This window comes from Capricornis sumatraensis, chromosome 2 (genome assembly GCF_032405125.1).
Source record: "Capricornis sumatraensis isolate serow.1 chromosome 2, serow.2, whole genome shotgun sequence".
Taxonomy (NCBI): domain Eukaryota; kingdom Metazoa; phylum Chordata; class Mammalia; order Artiodactyla; family Bovidae; genus Capricornis; species Capricornis sumatraensis.
In genome coordinates this window covers 41,747,789-41,768,847 of record NC_091070.1, presented here as the reverse complement: position 1 = coordinate 41,768,847, position 21,059 = coordinate 41,747,789, and the positions used below count along the sequence as shown (strand labels likewise).

General features: G+C 37.6%; 1 protein-coding gene across 1 annotated transcript in view; it reads right to left on the bottom strand.

Annotated features, from left to right (window-relative positions):
- Positions 1-20,775, bottom strand: part of GALK2 (galactokinase 2) — a 135,950-nt gene extending 115,175 nt beyond the window's left edge. Inside the window, exons 1-3 of the mRNA XM_068964910.1 lie at positions 20,648-20,775; positions 6,662-6,750; positions 3,173-3,296 (exon numbers count right to left, since the gene is read on the bottom strand). Coding sequence (XP_068821011.1) covers positions 3,173-3,296; positions 6,662-6,750; positions 20,648-20,700 — 266 coding nt within the window. The 5' untranslated portion in view covers positions 20,701-20,775. The remainder of the gene's footprint in view (positions 1-3,172; positions 3,297-6,661; positions 6,751-20,647) is intronic.
- Between the last annotated feature and the right edge of the window lie 284 nt (positions 20,776-21,059).

The window sequence follows — 21,059 nt, the reverse complement described above, 5'->3', positions numbered from 1 at the left end:
ATCACAAGAAACTGTAGAAAATTCTGAAAGAGATGGGACTACCAGACCACCTTACCTGCCTCCTGAGAAATCTGTATGCAGGTCAAGAAGCAACAGTTAAAACCAGACACGGAACAACAGACTGTTTCCAAATTGGGAAAGGAATACGTCAAGGCATTATATTGTCACCCTGCTTATTTAATTTATATGCAGAGTACATCATGAGAAATGCTGGACTGGATGAAACACAAGCTGGAATCAAGATTGCCAGGAGAAATATCAATAACCTCAGATATGCAGATGACACCACCCTTATGGCAGAAAGCAAAGAAAAACTAATGAGCCTCTTGATGAAAGTGAAAGAGGAGAATGAAAAAGTTGGCTTAAAGCTCAACATTCAGAAAACTAAGATCATGGCATCCAGTCCCATCACTTCATGGCAAATAGATGGGGAAACAATGAAAACAGTGACAGACTTCATTTTTTTTGGTGGGGGGCCTCCAAAATCACTGCAGATGGTGACTGCAGCCATGAAATTAAAAGACGCTTGCCCTTTGGAAGAAAAGTTATGACCAACATAGACAACATATCAAAAAGCAGAGACATTGCTTTGCCAACAAAGGTCCATCTAGCCAAAGCTATGGTTTTCCAGTAGTCATGTTCAGATGGGAGAGTTGGACCATAAAGAAAGCTGAGCACCAAAGAATTGATGCTTTTGAACTATGGTGTTGGAAAAGACTCTTCAGAGTCCTTTGGACTGCAAGAAGATCCCACCAGTCCATCCTAGAGGAATTCAGTCCTGAATATTCATTAGAAGGACTGATGCTAAAGCTGAAGTTCCAATACTTTGGCCACTTTATGGGAAGAACCGACTCATCTGAAAAGACCCTGATACTGGGAAAGACTGAAGGCAGGAGGAGAAGGGGACAACAGAGGATGAGATGGTTGGATGCCTTCACCAACTCAATGGACATGAGTTTGAGTAAACTCTGGGAGTTGGTGATGTACAGGGAGGCCTGGCGAGCTGCATTCCATGAGGTAGCAAGAGTCGGACACAACTGAGCGACTGAGCTGAACTCAACTGATTCATAACAGAATTATTCATAATAGCCAAAAGCTGGAAATAATCAAAATATTCATCAATGGTGAATAAAGAAATTATGGGTTCTTCACGCAATGCATGCTAGACAACATGTGGACAGTTCTGGAAGGCATGCTGCCTATGTCCTAAGAGTCCCGTGGAGTAAAGCCCCTTATTTACACAGGAGCAACCTGCCTTGATAACTCACCTCTGCTTCCCTAGTTGAGTCTCCATCCTCTTTCACTACTGCTCCTGGTACTGTTTCCCAAACGCTCTCCCTCCTTCCACGTCTATCTCAGGCTCTTCTTTTGTGGGGGAAAACGTGAAATTCCCACATTTACCATGTGAGATGTTAAGTGAATCTGAGTAAATCAATATAACAAATTATGGCACCCAGTTTTAAATGGTTACAATGACACAAAATTGTATTTGAGATAATGTAAAATTTTCTTTATAGGGTCCTGCTGCTGCTGCTGCTGATGCTAAGTCACTTCAGTTGTGTCCGATTCTGTGCAACCCCATAGATGGCAGTCCACCAGACTCCCCCATCCCTGGGATTCTCCAGGCAAGAACACTGGAGTGGGTTGCCATTTCCTTCTCCAATGCATGAAAGTGAAAAGTGAAAGTGAAGTCGCTCAGTCGTGTCTGACTCCTTGCGACCCCATGGACTGCAGCCTACCAGTCTCTTCCACCCATGGGATTTTCCAGGCAAGAGTACTGGAGTGGGTTGCCATTGCCTTTTCCATGCCTTCTCCTTAAAGGGTCCTAAATGTACATAACATCTCAGTCAGGCAAAATAAACAGAAAAATGATCTTTCACAATAACTTTCACCTAAAAGTCAGGAATTTTTATTATCTTGCATAAGCTGGTATAGATACATATAAAATATTTGCTGAATGAATGAATATTACTGCAAGCAAATTGCCCAATGAACAATAAGCCAAAAATATAATGTGCCAATTACATGTCAAGATCTTTTTTTATAATTAACAAACCAGGTCCTGCTTAATATAAGTAAGCAGGACTTATCCCAGGAATGCAAAGAGTTCAACACTGGAAAATACATTGGTATAATTCATAATATCTTAAAACTTATCTTCAATACTGTACAAGCATTTAATAAAATCCAATAATCATTAAGTGACTTTTTTAATCTTAGTAAACCAAGAATTAAAAAAACAACAACAGGGAATTCCCTGGTGGTCCAGTTGTTAGGACTTGGCGCTTTCACTGCCAGGGCCAGGGTTTTAATCCCTGGCCAGGAACTAAGATTCCACAAGTCACGTAGTAGAGCCAAAACAGTAACAACAACAACAAAAATATGCCCTTAACTTGATAAAGCATATGTACTAGAAACCTATATCTACTGTGTTCCAGACTCTATGTCTGACACTGAGGCTAACAGAGTACTGGAGAGGTAACACCACCTGAAGTCACAGAGCTTACAATCTATGGGAATACCCGGCAAGTAAGCAGATAATGATTATACAGCATGGTAAGATGTTATGATAAGAGAATGAGAGGGTGGCCTAGTAATACAAGAAAGGCGTACCACTTGACTTTGCTAGAGATAGTTAAGCTCAACAGATGATACATATCTTCTGGCCAAAGTTATTTTCATCCTTTTTTGACCCAGTATCTAAAATAATGTCAGACACACAATACGTCTTCAGTAAATGTTTCTCAGACTTTCCAGGTGGTTCAGTGGTAAAGAATCCACCTGCCAATGCAGGAGACATAGGTTCAATCCCTGGGTGAAGAAGATCCCCTGGAGAAGGAAATGACAATCCACTCTAGCATTCTTGCCTGGGAAATCCCATGGACAAAGGAGCCTGGCGAGCTACAGTCCATGGGGTAGTAAAGAGTTGGACACAACTTAGTGATTAAACAACAACAACAATAAATATTTCTTAAATGAACAAAATGAAGAAATATTATATTAAATAGAAATAGATTCTTTTGAAGTCAGATACTAATTTTCAATAAATTAAATGACATTATAAATTTGATAGTTCCTAAAGATACCATTTGAGTACAAATACAAAGACACACACGTATACCCATGCACACACCACACATACACATACACGGTAGCAATTCTAAATACTCACAGGTACAAGGGATTGGTATTGGCCAGCTGGAGAACATGTGTTTTCACAGGTTCCACAGCTATTAAAATATCTTGTTCTACAGCCATAGGAAGAACAGAATAGCCACAGTAATCTATATGCTCTCCTAGAATAAAGAGAAAGCATTTTTTAATCATTGCTGGCATATGAAACATGAGAGACTCAAGTAAGTTGAAAAATAGGAAAAACTTGACCACTAGCCTGGTTTTAACAGAAAATAAAAATACTAAAGGCAGAAAGTGATTCGATTTTCTTTTTCTCCCTGACATCTAAACCAGGAACTTTTGCTAGAATAAGTATATTAGTTATTAGTTTCTGCTAATATTTCAACTCCTTTAAATATTCACAAGTTTTTTCCACTTTCTAATTCATAATAATTATATTTGAATATTTATGTTTTGTGACTAGTTATATGGAGCATCAAGGAAAGCAAGGACTACTTTCTCTGTTGTTCCTTTGTATTAACTTTTTCAGTATGGACAATGGAAACCTTTAGCATCCTCTCTCTTATATTAGTATTATGCGAGTACCACTCTTTTCCTTACTAGCCAATGAATTCACTATGGTGAAGACTTGCTTTATTTATCTTTGTGACCCAATGAAATGCCTAACAAATTATATAGATACTGATTAGTTGTGTTGAATGTGCTAGACATAGCTAGGATAAGGAAGAGGAAGCTAGAAAAAAATATTTAATTTTATATATAACAAGCAAATAGAAAACTATTCTTTTCATTTTAATTCCTCTATGAATCATCAGTAGGAAATTTTTGCCTGCTACCCCATAATGTTTCCTCCAAATTACCCATTTAAACTCAAGGTTTTTATCATAATATTAAAAAAAATAACAATTCAAGAAAGATGAGCTAAGCAAGCTCACTTATATTTTCCTGAGACAGGTCTGTCTATCGATTGTTTGTCCTGCATTGGCAGGCAGGTACTTTACCACTAGCGCCACCTGGGAAGCCCTATCTGCTTGCTTCTATGGCGGACATTGATCAACTAAGAAACATAAAATGTACAAAAGACAATTCAACCGCCTGATTACATTTTTAAATAAATATGATTCTACATATTATTTCAGGCAGAAGTCTTTTGTTTCTACACTGATGTGTTCTTTAAAATAAGAAAATTAGGATTGTCTTTTTTAATGAATTGACAATGATGAGTGAACAATTCAAATGACAATTCAAAGTTGTCTTTCTCTCCAACTTCCTTCAAAACTACAATGTAGAACAGTGGTTCACAAATAGAAAATGCATATTTAAATAAGTAGAATTCTAGGGAGGTAGCAGATTTTGTTGGGAATCCTACAGTGTGAATGACAGCCTTCTGAGAATGAAGACTCCTCCCTTTGCAAAAACTAATGGAACCCATCCTGGAGAACTGTTGGCAAGTAAGGAAAAAAACAGTGATTACATTTTGGACACTTTAACAGAAAATGTAATAATTCTTTTAATTAAGATTGAAATTCATTTCATCCCAAGAACTAATTAAATAACTATCTTAGAACATAATCCCCCTCCTTTTTTTAAAATGAGATAGCATTCATTGAGTAAGAATTACTTACTCAGGAAAATTGTTACTCCCCAAACTAAGTGAAACTTGGCTCTCCTCTGAGGATACTGATGCTTTGCAATTCTCGCTCAGTAGCACAGAGTTGGTGATAACCTCCTCCCACTCTGCTGTTTCCAAGACTTTTTCCTGTCCTGTGATTTGGAGATTCAAACCACATTTTCTCGTCTCAATCACATTCATCTCTGACTATCTTAGACATCTGCTCCTCTCTGAAGACCTTTGCATCTCATTCCACCCTCTCCATCCCAATCTTGTAAAACAACCCAGTCCAAGGCCCAAGCTTCATAATCCCTTGACTTCTGGAGAACTTGACCTCCTCTCTGCTTCAGCTATCTTACTTCCATGGTCTTGACAAATCCAGTAATGACCATAGAACTCCTTATCACCTAGAACTTTTCTACCTATGGATTTTTGTTCCAAATATCACATTCTTTACTAAAACTTTCCAACGTGCCATTTCTCTTACTCAGTTTATCCTACTTAACCTGTTTTTCAGATTCAGTTCTTTGCCCTCTCTAGCCTATAGGCTCCCTCTTACCTTTATTTTTCTACCTAGCATATTTTCCAGGGTTCATTACTTCATCTACCCCTTCTGACAGTATTAGCAACTTCTTGATGTCATTGTCATTCTCTGTAACCTCCGTCCAAAACAAAACCCTAAAGCTAGATCAAATGTAGGCAGCTTGGACTAGCTGAGAGGCAGTGGGGAAATGAACAAATCTGCAGATTGTTATTGCTACAATTCCATGGTCTCCAGCTCTAACCAGATCTCACTGTTACAAAGCAAACTTTTTCTTTTTTTCCAGTTATCTCCCTCTCCCATCCTTGACAAAGCTGTTTCAAACTTTCTGCCATCTCTTTAAACGTCCAACACCTCCAACCTTCCCCCAAAAGGACTCCCTCAACCTTCTATACCAAAATTATACATTTATTTACATCAACCTGCATCCTTTTTTTCCCCACCTTCTGTTTAGAAAGACTCAAAGTGGCCCTCTTCCTATGCTGTAGATACCAACCCTTCTTGCCCTCTTGAGAATCCTTCTCTATCTCTTTTCTCAGATATCTTTGATCTCTTTCTCTCTACTGACTTTACTCAATTCCCCTTTTCTACCTCATTTAACCATGGTCAAATATCTCTTATTTTTAAAATCCTCCATGTTTGATTGAAAATCAGCTTTCCTGAGTTAATAATTGAAGCTACATTTCGGGTACATGGGAGTTCGTTATACTAGTTCAACTAACTTTTTTGTATGCTTATAAAAGAATCCACCTGCAATGTGGGAGACATGGGTTCGATCCCTGGGTTGGAAAGATACCCAGGAGAAAGGAAAGGCTACCTACTCCACTATTCTGGCCTGGAGAATTCCATGGACACAGTCTATGGAGTCATAAAGAGTTGGACACGACTGAACGACTTTCACTTTCACTTTCCAGTATAGAAAGTTTTCTTTTTAATCCTCCTTTGATTTGGAATTTTCTCAGTTCTCTTGATAAAACATATTCATTCTCCAGGCCACCACATTTTTAAAAGCAAGGGATTATTGGGCTTCCCTGTAGTCTTCTAATCCAATGAATAAATGTAAAACCATCAAAATTATTCACTGTAGTCAAAAAACTTAACCTGCAACACAGGAAAATCTTTCTACCTCTCATGAAAACAATGTGAACAACCAGGTTTCAACAAACTTCCGAATTTTAAAAATGAATGGACAAAACTAACATCAATAAATGAATTGGGAAGGATGAAAATATAATATTTTCTTATGAAAAAGCTTAACTTGCCATAGTAGATACATGTGAAACATTCTATTTTTCCAGTTCTCCTGATATATTAACAAAAATTTGGATCTTATCAAAGGAGGGAAAAATTAAGAAAAAGAACTTTCTAAATACCTATTATATTGACTCTTCCTGGTGCTCGAACGTAAAACTTGGGAATGGATCCAAACTTAGAATTAAACATCTCTTTTAGCTTCAGCAATCTGAAAACAAGAGTAGCATATTTCAAAATATCCAGATAATAGAAAAACCTGTGATACACACACACACACACACACACAAACACCACACACATATTTCATATACATCACCACTATTATCTTTAAAAATAATGAAAGCAAGCTATTTTACTGACACTTCTTTGAAAATCCCTGGATGAACCAATACTGTAACCCCCTAAGTGACACAGGAGTATAGCTAAGCACACAGAAGAGTAAAAAATATAGACATACACAAAGAAAAAACTTCTTTCCTTTAATTATGAAGAATATAACTTCCTGTATAATTTCTAAATAATATTCAGAGAAGACTCTCTTTATACTAAAAAATGTAGCATGGAGTAGTGTATCAGTTTCCTAGGGCTGCCACAATAAAGTTTCACAAACTGGATGACTTAAGACAACAGAAATTTATTGTCTCTGAGTTCTAGAGACCAGCAGTCCAAAATCAGAGTTTGGCATCACCTCTGAAAACCTCTGAAACCTAGAGGGGAAAATCCTTCCCTGCCTCTTTTTAGTTTTTGATGGTGACCATCAGTGCAGCTGCGTCACTCCAATGTCTGCTTATGTTATCACATGTAATTCCCTCTGTGTATCTCTATCTGTGACTGCTTTTCATTCTTATAAGGCCATCAGACTTACTGGATGTGTGTGTGTGTGTGTGTGTGTGTGCACGTGTGTTAGTTGCTCAGTAATGTCCAACTATTTGCAACCTCATGGACCATAGCCTGCCAGGCTCCTCTGTCCATGGAATTTTCCAGGAAAGAGTACTGGAGGGGTAGCCATTCCCTTCTCCAGGGGATCTTCCTGACCCAGGGATTGAACCTGGGTCTTCTGATTTTCAATTCAATATGACTTCATCTTAACTTGATTACATAAGTAAAGATGCTAGTTCAAATAAGGTCACATTCTGAGGTTCCAGGTAGACATGAATTAAGAGGGATGCTATTCAACCTAGTACGGTCAAATGAAAACTAAACTGGATATCACATCAGGAGACTACAATGGGGCTTCTACGTCAATGCTAAAGTTTGGAAAATCATTTTCCCTTGGATCCTCATCTGTAAGATTAGAAAATTTGAACTAGATATTCCTTATAGGTCCCTTCCAGATCAAAAATGCTTATATTTAATAATTTTATACTGTTAAATCATCTCAAGTCACTTCTATGAAGACCTACTACTGTTTGTAGTCCCACAATACATTGTATCTGAGTAATAACAGCAAGACAGTAAATATCTAATAGACTTACCATATTCAAGACATTCATTAATTAAATAATTGATCTTAAAAATCAGCTAGTTGCAATAAACAAAATCATACCAAAAAATTTAAGAAAAGAGGAAATTTATTATAATGATAAAAAGATACACTGAATATTCTTGGAAGTTATTCAAGATGACCTCCTAGAACTGCGACAGCCATCAGAAACTCTATTTACTGATGGGTGGGGCTGTGTTTCCTCCCTGTTGATTGTTTGGTCTGGAGCCTGCAGGCTGTTGGGTGGGGCTAATGGTTGCCTCTGGGAGAGCTCACCATCAGGGTCCTTGATCCTGCAGTGAGCCACAGCTGCCCCCTGCCTCCAAAGGAGACCCTCCAATACTAGCAGGTAAGTCTGGCCCAGTACCCTATAGAGTCACTGCTTTTTTTCCCCTCTGGGTCCTGGTGTGCAAAAGACCCTGTGTGTTCCTCCAAGAGTGGAGTTTCTGTTTCCTCCAGGCTTGTGGAATTCCTGTGATCAAACCACACTGGCCTTCAAAGGCAGATTCTCTAGGGGTTCCTCTTCCTGTTGCTGGACCTCAAGGCTGGGAAGCCTGACATGGGGCTCATTCTTTCACTTCTGTGGGAGAATTTCCGTGGTATAATTGTTTTCCAGTTTGTCAGGCACCCACCCAGGAGGTATGGCATTAGATTTTATCACAATTATGCCCCTCCATCTTGTTGTGGCTTCTTCATTGTCTTGGATGTAGGGTATTTTTTGGTAGGTTCCAGGATTTTGGGAAATAGCTGTTTAGCAGTTAGTTGTGACTTTGGTGTTCTCATCAGAACGAGTGAGCTCACATCCTTCTCCACCATCTCAAGCTCTCCTGGATCATCCAGGAAGCCAGAGCTGATGTTTGTTTTGTTTGTCTGTTTGTTTCTATTTATTGATTTATGTTTGGTTGTTCTGGGTCTTTGCTGCTTTACACAGACTTTCTCCAGTTGCAGCAAGCAGGTGCTACTGTGGGTCGCAGTGTGTACGCTTCTCATTATGGCAGCAACTCTTGCGGATGACAGGCTCTAGGCGCGTGGGCTTCAGTAGCTGCAGCATGTGGACCCAGTGGCTGTGGCTCTTGGGATCTAGAGCATGGGCTCAACAGTTGTGGTACATGGGCTTAGTTGCTCTGCAGCATGTGGAATCTTCCTGGGCCAGGGATCAAACTCGTGTCCCCTGCATTGGCAGGCGGGTTCTTACCCACTGCACCAACAGGGAAGTCCCAGAGCTGATGTTATGGTGGAATTTTCATCAGCATTCTGCATCCATTCAGATGCTAGCTTCTTGTATTTGTCCTACAGAGATGAAGAGTCTTAGTTAGTCATTTAAACCATCTCCACTACAGATGATCATTCAAGGATATAAAGTCTTCTTCCTTCTCATTGCTTCACTATTCCAGACTTCTATTATTTTCTGTGTGCATAAACTAGACAAACCACCAGCTAAGAAAATGGGGGCTAATAAAACACAAAATAAGTAATGACAAGGATGAGACAACATTAAACAAAAGAAATTTTATAGGTCCAAAGAGGGACTTCCTTGGAGGTCCAGTGGCTAAGACTCTGCACTACCAATGCAAGGAACAAGGGTTTGATCCCTGGTCAGAGAACTAGATCCTGTGTGCCACAACTAAAGATCCCACATGCTGCAAGTAAAACCTGGCATAGCCAAATAAATAAATAAATAATAAAAAGTACTTTGTAGAAAAGCCAAGTACTCTCTCTTTTGTCACCAACCAAACCACAGCACACCAGCTCCATCTCCTAACCACTGCAAAAACCTCATGCTAGTCTCTTTTCCTTGTTCTCTCAAGCCACTTTTGATCAATTTGGGTGGCCTGCTCCGCCCTCCCCAGAAAATCTCATTATGTGAATAATAAACTTTTCATACCCTCTTCTTCATGTGGTATTACCAGTCTTCAATATTCAAACCAAATTCGGGGGTGGGGGTCCATCCTGTTTCTGTGGGATAGCCACAATAGAAATCCTACAGAAAATGGATAATTTCCTAGGGAAATACAATTTATAAAAACAGATCCATTTCCATAGAATAAATAAATTCATCAAAGACCTACCAACACATATGCATTAAGCCCAGATATTTTATAAGAGAATTCTACCCAAGCATGATCATCAGAAAGCCCATATGTTCCACAAGTTGTTCCAGAGCATGGAAAAATAAAGAAAAATGGTCTAATTCTTGTTATGAAGCAAGTGTAGCATGGATACCTAAACCAGATAAACAAAGTCCAAGAAAATGCAACTACAGACTAATGTCATTTTTGAATATTAATGCAAATGTAATTAATAAAAGATTAGTAAGTATAGGCAGCGCATTAAGAAAATAGTTCAAGTGTAATTAACTCCAGGAATGCAAAGTTGAAAATATTAGGATAATCCATTAAAATAATATATCATATTAAATCTAAGAAGAAAAAAATTATAGGACTACTTTCATAGATGCTAAAAAGTCATAAAATTCATTCCCAAAGGTGTTTATCTTTTTTCTTAATTATTTATTTATTTTTGGCTGCACTGGGTCTCCGTTGAAGCTTTCAGGCTTTCTCTAGTTGTGAGGAGCAGGGACCACTCTAATTACAGCTTGTGGGCTTTAGATTGCAGGCTCAGTAGTCGTGGTGCATAAGCTTAGTTACCGCACGACATGTGGAATCTTCCCTGGACCAAGGACTGAATCCAGGTCCCCTGCATTGGCAGGCAGATTCTTAACCACTGGACCACCAGGGAAGTCCCCAAAGGTGTTTATTTTAACGTGATTACAAATATCTCAGTCTTGAATCCAAGAGCTAATGAGGAAATTCTAGAGACATTTCCACTAAGATCAAAAATAAGACAAAAATTTCCACTGTCTCCACATCTAATCACATAGTACTAGAGATACAGGTAATGCAATTAGACACTTCAGTCCAGTCATTCAGCCGTGTCCAACTCTTTGTGACCGCATGGACTGCAGCACACTAGGCTTCCCTGTCCATCACCAACTCCTAGAGTTTGCTCAGGCTCATGTCCATCAAGTCAGTGACGCCATCCAACCATCTCATCCTCTGTCGTCCCCTTCTCCTCCTGCCTTCAATCTTTCCCAGAATCAGGATCTTTTCCAAGCAGTCAGTTCTTCCAATCAAGTGGCCAAAGTACTGGAGTTTCAGCTTCAGCAACAATCCTTCCAATGAATATTCAGGATTGATTTCCTTTAGAATTGACTGGTTGGATCTCCCTGCAGTCCAAGAGACTCTCAAGAGTCTTCTCCAAAACCACAGTTCAAAAGCATCAATTCTTCAACGCTCAGCTTTCTTTATACTCCAACTCTCACATCCATACATGACTACTGGAAAAACCATAGCCTTGACTAGATGGACCTTTGTTCATAAAGTAATGATTCTGCTTTTTAATATGTTGTCTAGGTTGGTCATAGCTTTTCTTCCAAGGAGCAAGAGTCTTTTAATTTCATGGCTGCAGTCACCATCTGCAGTGATTTTGGAGCCCAGAAAATAAAGTCTCTCACTGTTGCATTGTTTCCCCATCTATTTGCCATGAAGTGATAGGACTGGATGCCATGATCTTAGTTTTCTGAATGTTGGGTTTTAAGCCACCTTTTCATTCTCTTCTTTCACTTTCATCAAGAGGCTCTTTAGTTCTTCTACCATAAGGGTGGTGTCATCTGCATATCTGAGGTTATTGATATTTCTCCCAGCAGTCTTGATTCCAGCTTCTGCCTCATCCAGCCTGGCATTTCTCATGATGTACTCTGCATATAAGTTAAATAAGCAGGGTGACAATATACAGCCTTGATGTACTCCTTTTCCTATTTGGAACCAGTCTGTTGTTCCATGTCCAGTTCTAACTGTTGCTTCCTGACCTGCATACAGATTTCTCAGGAGGCAAGTAAGGTGGTATATCCCATCTCTTGAACAATTTTCTACAGTTTGCTGTAATCTACACAGTCAAAGGTTTTGGCGTAATCAATAAAGCAGAAGTAGATGTTTTTTCTGGAATTCTCTTGCTTTTTCTATGATCCAAAGGATGTTAGCAATTTGATCATTAGACAAGAGAAATAAATTAAAAATCAAAAAAGAAGTAAAACTATCTCTACTTGGAGACAATACAGTGGGAAATCTAGAGAATTACAGAGAACTAATGCTAAAACCAACTTAAATAATAAAAGAATTCACAAAGACAGCAGAATATAGAATAAATATCCAAATATGAATACCCTTCCTATGCAAAAACAATCACCAGTTAGTACTACAATAGTAGAGCATACCTTATTCACAGCAACAAGAAAACACTAAGTATTTAGGAATAAACTTAACAAGAAATATGTAAAATTTATTTAAGAAAAGCCTTAAACACTCTTGAAAGAGATAAAATAGTTTCAAAGAAATGGAAAGACATCCCTTGTTCTTGGATAAAATGACCCAACACCATAAGGATATTTATTCCCAAGTTAACTTATAAATTTAATGCAATCCTCCCAAAAAATACCAACGAGCTTTTCTTATAGAGATAGACAAATTGATATAAAAATTCAAACTAATTTGAAAATTTGTGGAAAACTAATATGCAGAAACAGTGGAGAAAACATTTTAAAAAAGAAACACTATCAGGAAGGAGTAGCCCTACCAAACATTAAAACATACTATAAAGCTTCTGTAATGAAAACAGTGAAGCTTCAATACATATAGAGACAAGCAGACTTCACCAGAATAAAAGGTTCAGAAATAGATGCAAGTACATATAGAAATCTAGTCTATGAGGAAACTGGCATCTCAAATCAAGACACAAAGTAATAAACAATGCTAGTACAACTGGTAAAATTTTTGGAAAAGATAAAATTAGGTCCATCTCTTACCCAAGAATAAACTCCAAGTGGATCAGGCACTAGGAAGAAATGAAAGTGAATTTCGGTATAACAAAGAGAAAAGTTTCTCTAACTATCACTCAAAATTCTGAGGGAACTTTTAAACTGACAGATTTGACTACAAAAGATTTTTAGAAACATTTACATGGCAGAAAATGTCATAATCAAAATCAAAAGAAACTAGCAAACTAAGAGAATATATTTACAGCATATGTTACAGATATATTCTTTATATTTTTTACAAAAACTCTGAAACCATAACACTCCTAGAACAGAACATAGGCAGGATATTCTTTGACATAAATCATAGCAATATTTTTTTGAATTTGTCTCTTAAGGCAAAAGAAATAACAGTAAAAATAAATAAATAATATCTAATTAAACTTAAATGCTTTTGCACAGCAAAATAAATTATCAACAAAATGAAAAAACAACCTACTCAATGGGAGAAAATATTTGCAAATGAAATGACAATAAAGGGTTAATATCACACATACATAAACAGCCAATACAACTATATATCAAATGATAGTCCAATTAGAAAATCAGCAGAAAACCTGAATATATATTTTTTTCAAAAAAAGACACACAAATGGCCACCAGGCACATGAAAAGATTGTCAGCATCACTAGTCATCAGAGAAATGCAAATCAAAACCACAATGAGATAACATCTCACCCCTATCAGAATGGCTATCGTCCAAAAGACACAAATGTTAGCAAGGATGTGGAGTAAACGGAATCACTGTACACTGTTGGTAGGAATGTAATTTGGCACAGCCACTATGGGAAAAAGTATGTAGGCTCCTCAAAGAAACTAAAAATACAACTACCACATAATCCAGAAATTTCACTGCTGGGTATATATCTAAAGAAAATGAAAACACTAATTCAAAGAGATACATGTACTCCCAATGTTCATAACAGCATTATTTACAATAACCAACATACAGAAAAAAACAAAATGTCCATTAATAGATGAATATGATGGATATATATATATACACACCCAGTGGAATATTACTCAGAAAAAGAACAAAAATCTGCCTTTTGCAACAATGTGGATAGACCTAGAGAGTATTATGCTTAGTGAAATAAGTCAGAGAAAGACAAATACTCTATGTTATCACTTACATGTGGAATTTAAAAAGTAAAACAAGTGAATGTATATAACAAAGCATAAACAGACTCACAGATATAGAGAACAAGTAAGTGATTACCAATGGGGAGAAGGAAGCAAGGAGGAGCAAGATAGGGCCATGGGATTAAGAGACATAAACTACTAAGTATAAAATAGATGAGCAACAAGGATATATTGTACAGAAAAGGGAAATATAGCTGATTATTTAGTAATAACTTTAAATGGAATATAATCTATAAAAATATTGAATCACTATGTTGTACACCTAAAACAAATATAACATTGTAAATCAACTACAATTTTAAAAACTCAAAAACTGAAGTGAAAAATGAACAAAAACCTGATAGAAAAATGTGCGAAAGAACAGAAAATTCATAAATGAACCTTAAGCACATGAAATTAGAGATATGCAAATTAAAACTACACTATGATACTATAAGACTGGTGAATATTAAAAAGTAACAAGACACTCTGTTGGTGAGGCTCTGTGGAAAGAGGTACTGGGTTGGGAATGCAAAGCAGGACAACACATTTGAAGGTGAATTGGGCAAAACTTTGTATCTAACAAAAATACATTGGCACTAAATTTAGCCAACAAGCCTATGTGAAAAATTTACCCTAAAGGTATTCTCCAGCAATATGAAAATACATATTCTTGAGATTACTCATTACAGAATTGTTGTAACTGCAAAACACTAGAAACAACCTGCATGTATGCATGCTAAATTGCTTCTGACAAGTCTGACTCTCTGCAATCCCATGGACTATAGCCCACCATGCTACTCTGTACAAGGAATTGTCCAGGCAAGAACAGTGGAATGAGTTGCCATTTCCTCCTCCAGAGGATCTTCCCTACCCAGGGATCGAACCCTCCTCTCTTACATATCCTGCACTGGCAGGCAGGTTCTTTACCACTAATGCCACCTGGGAAGATAAGGTATGGTCTATTTACAAAATGAAGTAATATGAAACTATTAAAAAAGAATATAGCTTCTAGAAATATTTATCAAGTGATTGTCATAAAATTTTGTTATAAGAAAGAAGCAAAGTGAAGCACTGAGATGGCTTCTTCCAGTGAGTCAACTCTTCACATGAGGTGGCCAAAGTACTGGAGAGAGTTGACTCACTGGAAAAGACTCTGATGCTGGGAGGGATTGGGGGCAGGAGGAGAAGGGGACGACAGAGGATGAGATGGCTGGATGGCATCACCAACTCGATGGACATGAGTTTGGGTAAACTCCGGCAGTTGGTGATGGACAGGGAGGCCTGGCGTGGTGCAATTCATGGGGTCACAAAGAGTCAGACACAACTAAGCAACTGAACTGAACTGAACTGACCCGACCCAAACTGAGGAGTTAAAATTCCCCATCCCTGCTGGACTTTGACAGGAAAGAGAAACATACAAAGTAGTTGAAAATAATCCCCTTAACAAGACCCAGAAAAGACTATGTGTTAGTCCTGTAAGACCTTTAAAAAAAAATTTTTTTTCATAAATGGTTCTAATAGAAGTGGTGGAAAGCCTTCCCATCCAATTTTGGGAATAGTATAACCCTTCTACTGACACAAATAGCCCCCAAAAGCAAACTATAGGCTACTCTCACTTGTTAAAATGGTATAAAAAAATCTAAATAAAATATTGGTAAATTTAATCCAACATATATTATTTTATAATATATGTGACCAGAGCTTTTTCCAGGAATATGAAGTAGTACTAGGAACTATGTTGATTAAATGTACTATTCTAACATAATAAAAAAGGAAAAAACTCGATAACTCCATGATCTCAAAATAAGCAGATACATATGTATATATATATGTATGTATATATAGGTCTTCCTTGATAGCTCAGTTGGTAAAGAAACTGCCTGTAATGCAGGAGACCCCAGTTCGATTCCTGGGTCAGTAAGAGCCCTTGGAGAAGGGGTAGCTCCATAATCTCAAAATATGCAGATATATATATATACACACACACACATATATATACATAAATTTATGTATATATAGGGCTTCCCTGATAGCTCAATTGTTAAAGAATCCACCTGCAATGCAAGAGACCCTGGTTCAATTCCTGGGTTGGGAAGATCCCCTGGAGAAGGGATAGGCTACCCATTCCAGTATTACTGGTCTTCCCTTGTGGTTCAGCTGGTAAAGAATCCACCTGCAATCTGAGAGACATGGTTCAATCCCTGGATTGGGAAGATCCCCTGGAGAAGGGAAAGGCTACCCACTCCAGTGTAATTCAATAGACATTCTCGAGTTTTTAACAAAAGGTTAAATTTAAAAGAAAATAGCTCTTGACATACTAGAAAAAAGATAATGTCCTTAATCAATGCTACTTGCCAGAAATAGCAAACATCACATATTTGATGACAAAAATATTAGAAGCTTTCCCATTAAAATCAAAATCAAGACAAGGATACTATCATTCAACACTGTAACACACTACATAAAATATAAAATGTCTATACAACAAAAACATGAAGTCAAAGGAAAATTGCTAAACTGGGAATAATATACCTAAAACATATAAAACATCATACGGGTTTATTCAAAAATATTTATTCAAAACATACATACGTACATAAAGAGTTTCTAAAAACTAACTAGAATCAGACAATCTAATAACATCTTTTTTGGGGGTGGCAGGGCCATTTGGCAGCAACTATTAAATTTTTATTTTATTTTTTGAAACTATCAAAATTTTAAATGTTTATTACCTTTGACCTAGGTTCCATTTTCATGAACGAGCTTAAGGAAAAATAAAAAATGCTTAAGGATAAATATATAAAGATTTTTACTGCAGCAATGCAGCAATATTTGTGAGTGAAAAATTGGAAACTTCAATATATACTCTAATAATTGAGTGGTTAAATAGACATATTAGTACTATGAAATAGTAATTAAAAAATAAAATATATCTTTATAGAGTGATACATCAGAATCTCTAAGAAATATTATTAAGTGGAAAAAAGTAAATTAAAAAAATGAAATATGAGTCTACTTATATGAATATAATACAATTTTTATAAAAATGTTAACAATAATATTATAAAAATACAATGATACTAAAAGGATACAATGATATTACAAGGAAACAAAACAAACCAAACTTCTAAGAAGGGAAGTAAGAATTGGCAGTAAGGATAAGAATCAGATTATAAGAAAAAGAACTGTAGGGTTTTCAGGCTTTACTGACTATACTTTTAAAAAATTCAAATCTTTCATATTAAGAATGTGTTTATACAGCACCATTAATCATAGAGCCAAAAGGTGGAAGCAACCAAAATGCCCATCAATTGATGAATGGATAAACAAAATGTTATATGTCAATACAATGGAATATTATTCAATCATAAAAAGGAATGACATATTGATAACATGTTACAACATGGTTGAACCTTGAAACATTGTATTAAGTGAAAGAAGCCAGTCACACTTACATAAAAACATATCTGATTCCATTTATTTGAAAGGTCTAGAATAAGCAAATCTACAGACAAAGAGTATATTAGAATTTGCTTAGGGCTTGCAGGTATCAAGGAAGTGAAAGCTTAACAGATGCAGAGTTCTTTGTGGGGGGTAGGGATGGGAATGTTCTAAGTTTGATTATGGTGATGGTTGCACAATCCTGTGAATATACCAAAAATGATTTAATTGTAAATTCTAAACAATTGAACTATATAGTATATGAATTTTATATCAATAAAGCTGTTACCAAAAAGCAATAATAATCTAACAATTTAAAATTTAATCTCATGGGACTTCCCTTGTGGTCTAGTGGTTAAGAATCCACCTTCCAATACTGGGGATGCAGGTTCAATCTCTGATGAGGGAACTGGGATCTCATATACCATGGGGAAACTAAGCCTGTGTACCACAACTAAGACCTGATGTAAGCAAGCATAAAAATAAATAATAAAATAAAAACTTTAAAAAACTAAAAAAAAATTTTTTTTTAATAAAACAATCCCAAAGAGAAGGAAAAGAGAAGAGAATGCACAGAAACTTAGATCAGTAGTTCATTTTATCAGGAGTGAATTCAGTTAAATCTAGATAGTACATCTATAAATCGATCTATTTAGAACATTCGTTCTAAATGCAAAGAAATGCTAAGAATGAAAACTTAGAACAGTGGGATCTGAAGTACAGGAAGCAAGCAAGATTGGAATACAGAAAAAGAAATTAGAGTTTCTATTTCTATTTGATTTTTTTTAATGAATAAAAATGAAATTAAGTTTACTAAAATATATGACGTGGTTAACTAGTTCCTTTGCTCAGAAGGTCATGTGCCCTGGTGGCTCAGATGCAAAAGCATCTGCCTGCAATGCGGGAGACGCAGGTTCGATCCTGGGTGGGGAAGATCCCCTGGAGAAGGAAATGGCAACCCACTCTATTTACTCTTGCCTGGAAAATCCCATGGATGGAGAATCCCGGTGGGCTACAGTCCATGGGGTCGCAAAGAGTTGGACACGACTGAACAACTTCATGTTCTTAAAAAAAAAAAAAGTTTCCTGTGAAGCTGAAAAGGCATTGCCAACTAAAATTGACACCTGCCATCTACCTCTATAAGGATTAAAATGCAAGCTGCTGTGACCACTGACCTTCAACATACCCTGAAAGGAGTTCAGGGTGGAGATCAGGAATGAGGCACTTAATGCTCTGGGGAAAACCGGCAGAACAGGCCTTCAGATAGATATTTTCAGAAGAAGATTTTATGAGTCCAATTCTTGCATCTCCTCATATTTAGAAAAGTATTAACATCCTTCATGGTGACATCTGCTCCTTGTGACTAGCAGTAACCTTCATGAGACTAGCAGCAACTTTCTGCAAAATAATGTTTGCTTGATAGCAAGTAGTCCCCTTCACCAAAATCACACACATACTGACCTCCGTCCTACCTCTTCAGAGCAGTTTCTAAGAGTTATCTGAAATGCTGCCTCCCAGGCTATCGTCCTCATTATGTCCTAAATAAAACTTAACTCACAACTCTCATGCTGTGTGTTTTTCCAGTTGACAGTATCCTGAAGAAAGAGCAGAAGTTCCAAAAAAGGACAGTCTGATAATGGGCACTCATGCATGTTTTTCCCTTTCAGCATACTGTAACATATGACCAGTTAGGTGGGTTTGTAGATATATTATCTAGACTTAACTGGACTCACTCCTGATAAAATGAATAAGTGGCTCAAACATTGCTTGAAGTTAATAACTATATTAAGTGGAAAACAAGAAAATGGTAAAGTGCACCGTTACCAGATTACTATATGACCTCTTCTGTAGCTAGCACAGAACACTAAATATTAACAACAAATGTCTGCTGCATAAACAACAGGGCTTCCCAGGTGGTGCCAGTGGTAAAGAGCCCGCTGGACAATGCAGGAGACGTGAGAGACACAGGTTGGATCCCTGGGTCAGGAAGATCCCCTGGAGGAGGGCATGGCAATCCACTCCAGTATTCTTGCCTGGAGAATCCAATAGACAGACAAGCCTGGTGGGCTACAGTCCTCGGGGTCGCAAAGAGTCAGACACGACTGAAGCAACTTAGCACACATGCATGCATGGATAAATACTGTAAAGGTCCTTTAAGGCAAGAAACAACTCAAAGGAAATTTAGTAAACAGTTCTTCACTTTTAGTATATGTTACCATCCCCCTTCTCATAGGGTAACTAGAGAAATATCAAGCATTATGACTAAAATGGCATAAAATGGAAACACAAATAATATATGACACTTCTAACTCATCTAAGGCTGTGCTGGTCCTTAGAATCAAAAATTACATATCTTTCTCGTAACTAAAGACCCACTCTTTGATGTTTCAAGGGTGAAAAAGCATTTTCAAGTTTTAGCATGCTGTAATATTGTTAACTGTCACATGACAGTCATAAACCAGGAAGTAGAGAGAACTTTAGGACTTAATTATAGAGAAAAAGGTTAACAGAGAACAAATACCAAAAATTAGAAACAACAAAAGGGGAGCAAAGCCAACCTTAGAAAAGCTATAGAGCTAATACCCAGCAGGTGGAGATTTCTGTCCTATGTCAGAAACAAGTATTTCCATTAGGTATTTGCAAGATGACCACAAATGAAAATATCCCCCAGGTGGTATCACTTAAGCTGATAATTATTCTGTAGCTAGGTACTGGCAGCAGATTAATTTCCTAAATGAAGGTGCATAAGTTCCACTATTTGTTTAAAAGGATGCAGAGACCAAGGGGGTTTTTTGGTTTGGGGGTCATTTCCCTGTTTTTGTTTTGGCTGTATTTTATTGCTTTCAATATTTTAAAAGGAAGACTTTAAAAAGCACTATCAGCTGGCAGGCAAAACAGAGAAGAGGTTCAAAATTAATTTAGGTTTTTCTGCTAAAGCCCAGCAGAAAATGTCCCACCCTTCTGCAAGGGAAAGAAGGATCTGCATGGAGGAAGCAAGACACACACCCCTTGGTAGCGGAACAAGGTTGGATAGACTTTGCGGCGCGGTCTTCTTACAATCCCAGCCAAGAGACCTTGTATCATCCCAAGGATTCTGTCTGCTCCTGGAAGAGCTGAAAGCCCTGACAGCCTCTACATCTATCCAACCCAAGCGATCCGAAAGCGCGGGCATCTCCTCTCTCCCACCTGGGATGTTCCGCCACCTGGACTCGACGCACGGCGGGGCCCTCCGTAGCCATATTTTGCTAATCCTTCTTTATTCTGCAGTTTCAACCGGCGAAGCAAGACTTCCGAGGTAATCACGGGACATTTGCAGCAGGAGCCCTTTCTTCCGGGAGATACCGGCATTCACCCCGCGGAAATCCTGCCTCTTCGCTGAGGTGGCTGCTTCCAATCAGCCCCTCCCGTGGCTCCTCCTCCCTGGGCTCTGGGTCTCGGAGCCTTCCCGACAGCTGTCAGGTATTGCGGCCTTGCTTCTCTGAGCCCCTGAGCCCAGCACAGCTAAGGAGGTGTTAGAATTATAACTTGGCACCTTAGTTTGCTTTTATTATTATTATTATTGTTAGAGGGTCTGTTTTTTTCTTTAATGGCCAGCAGC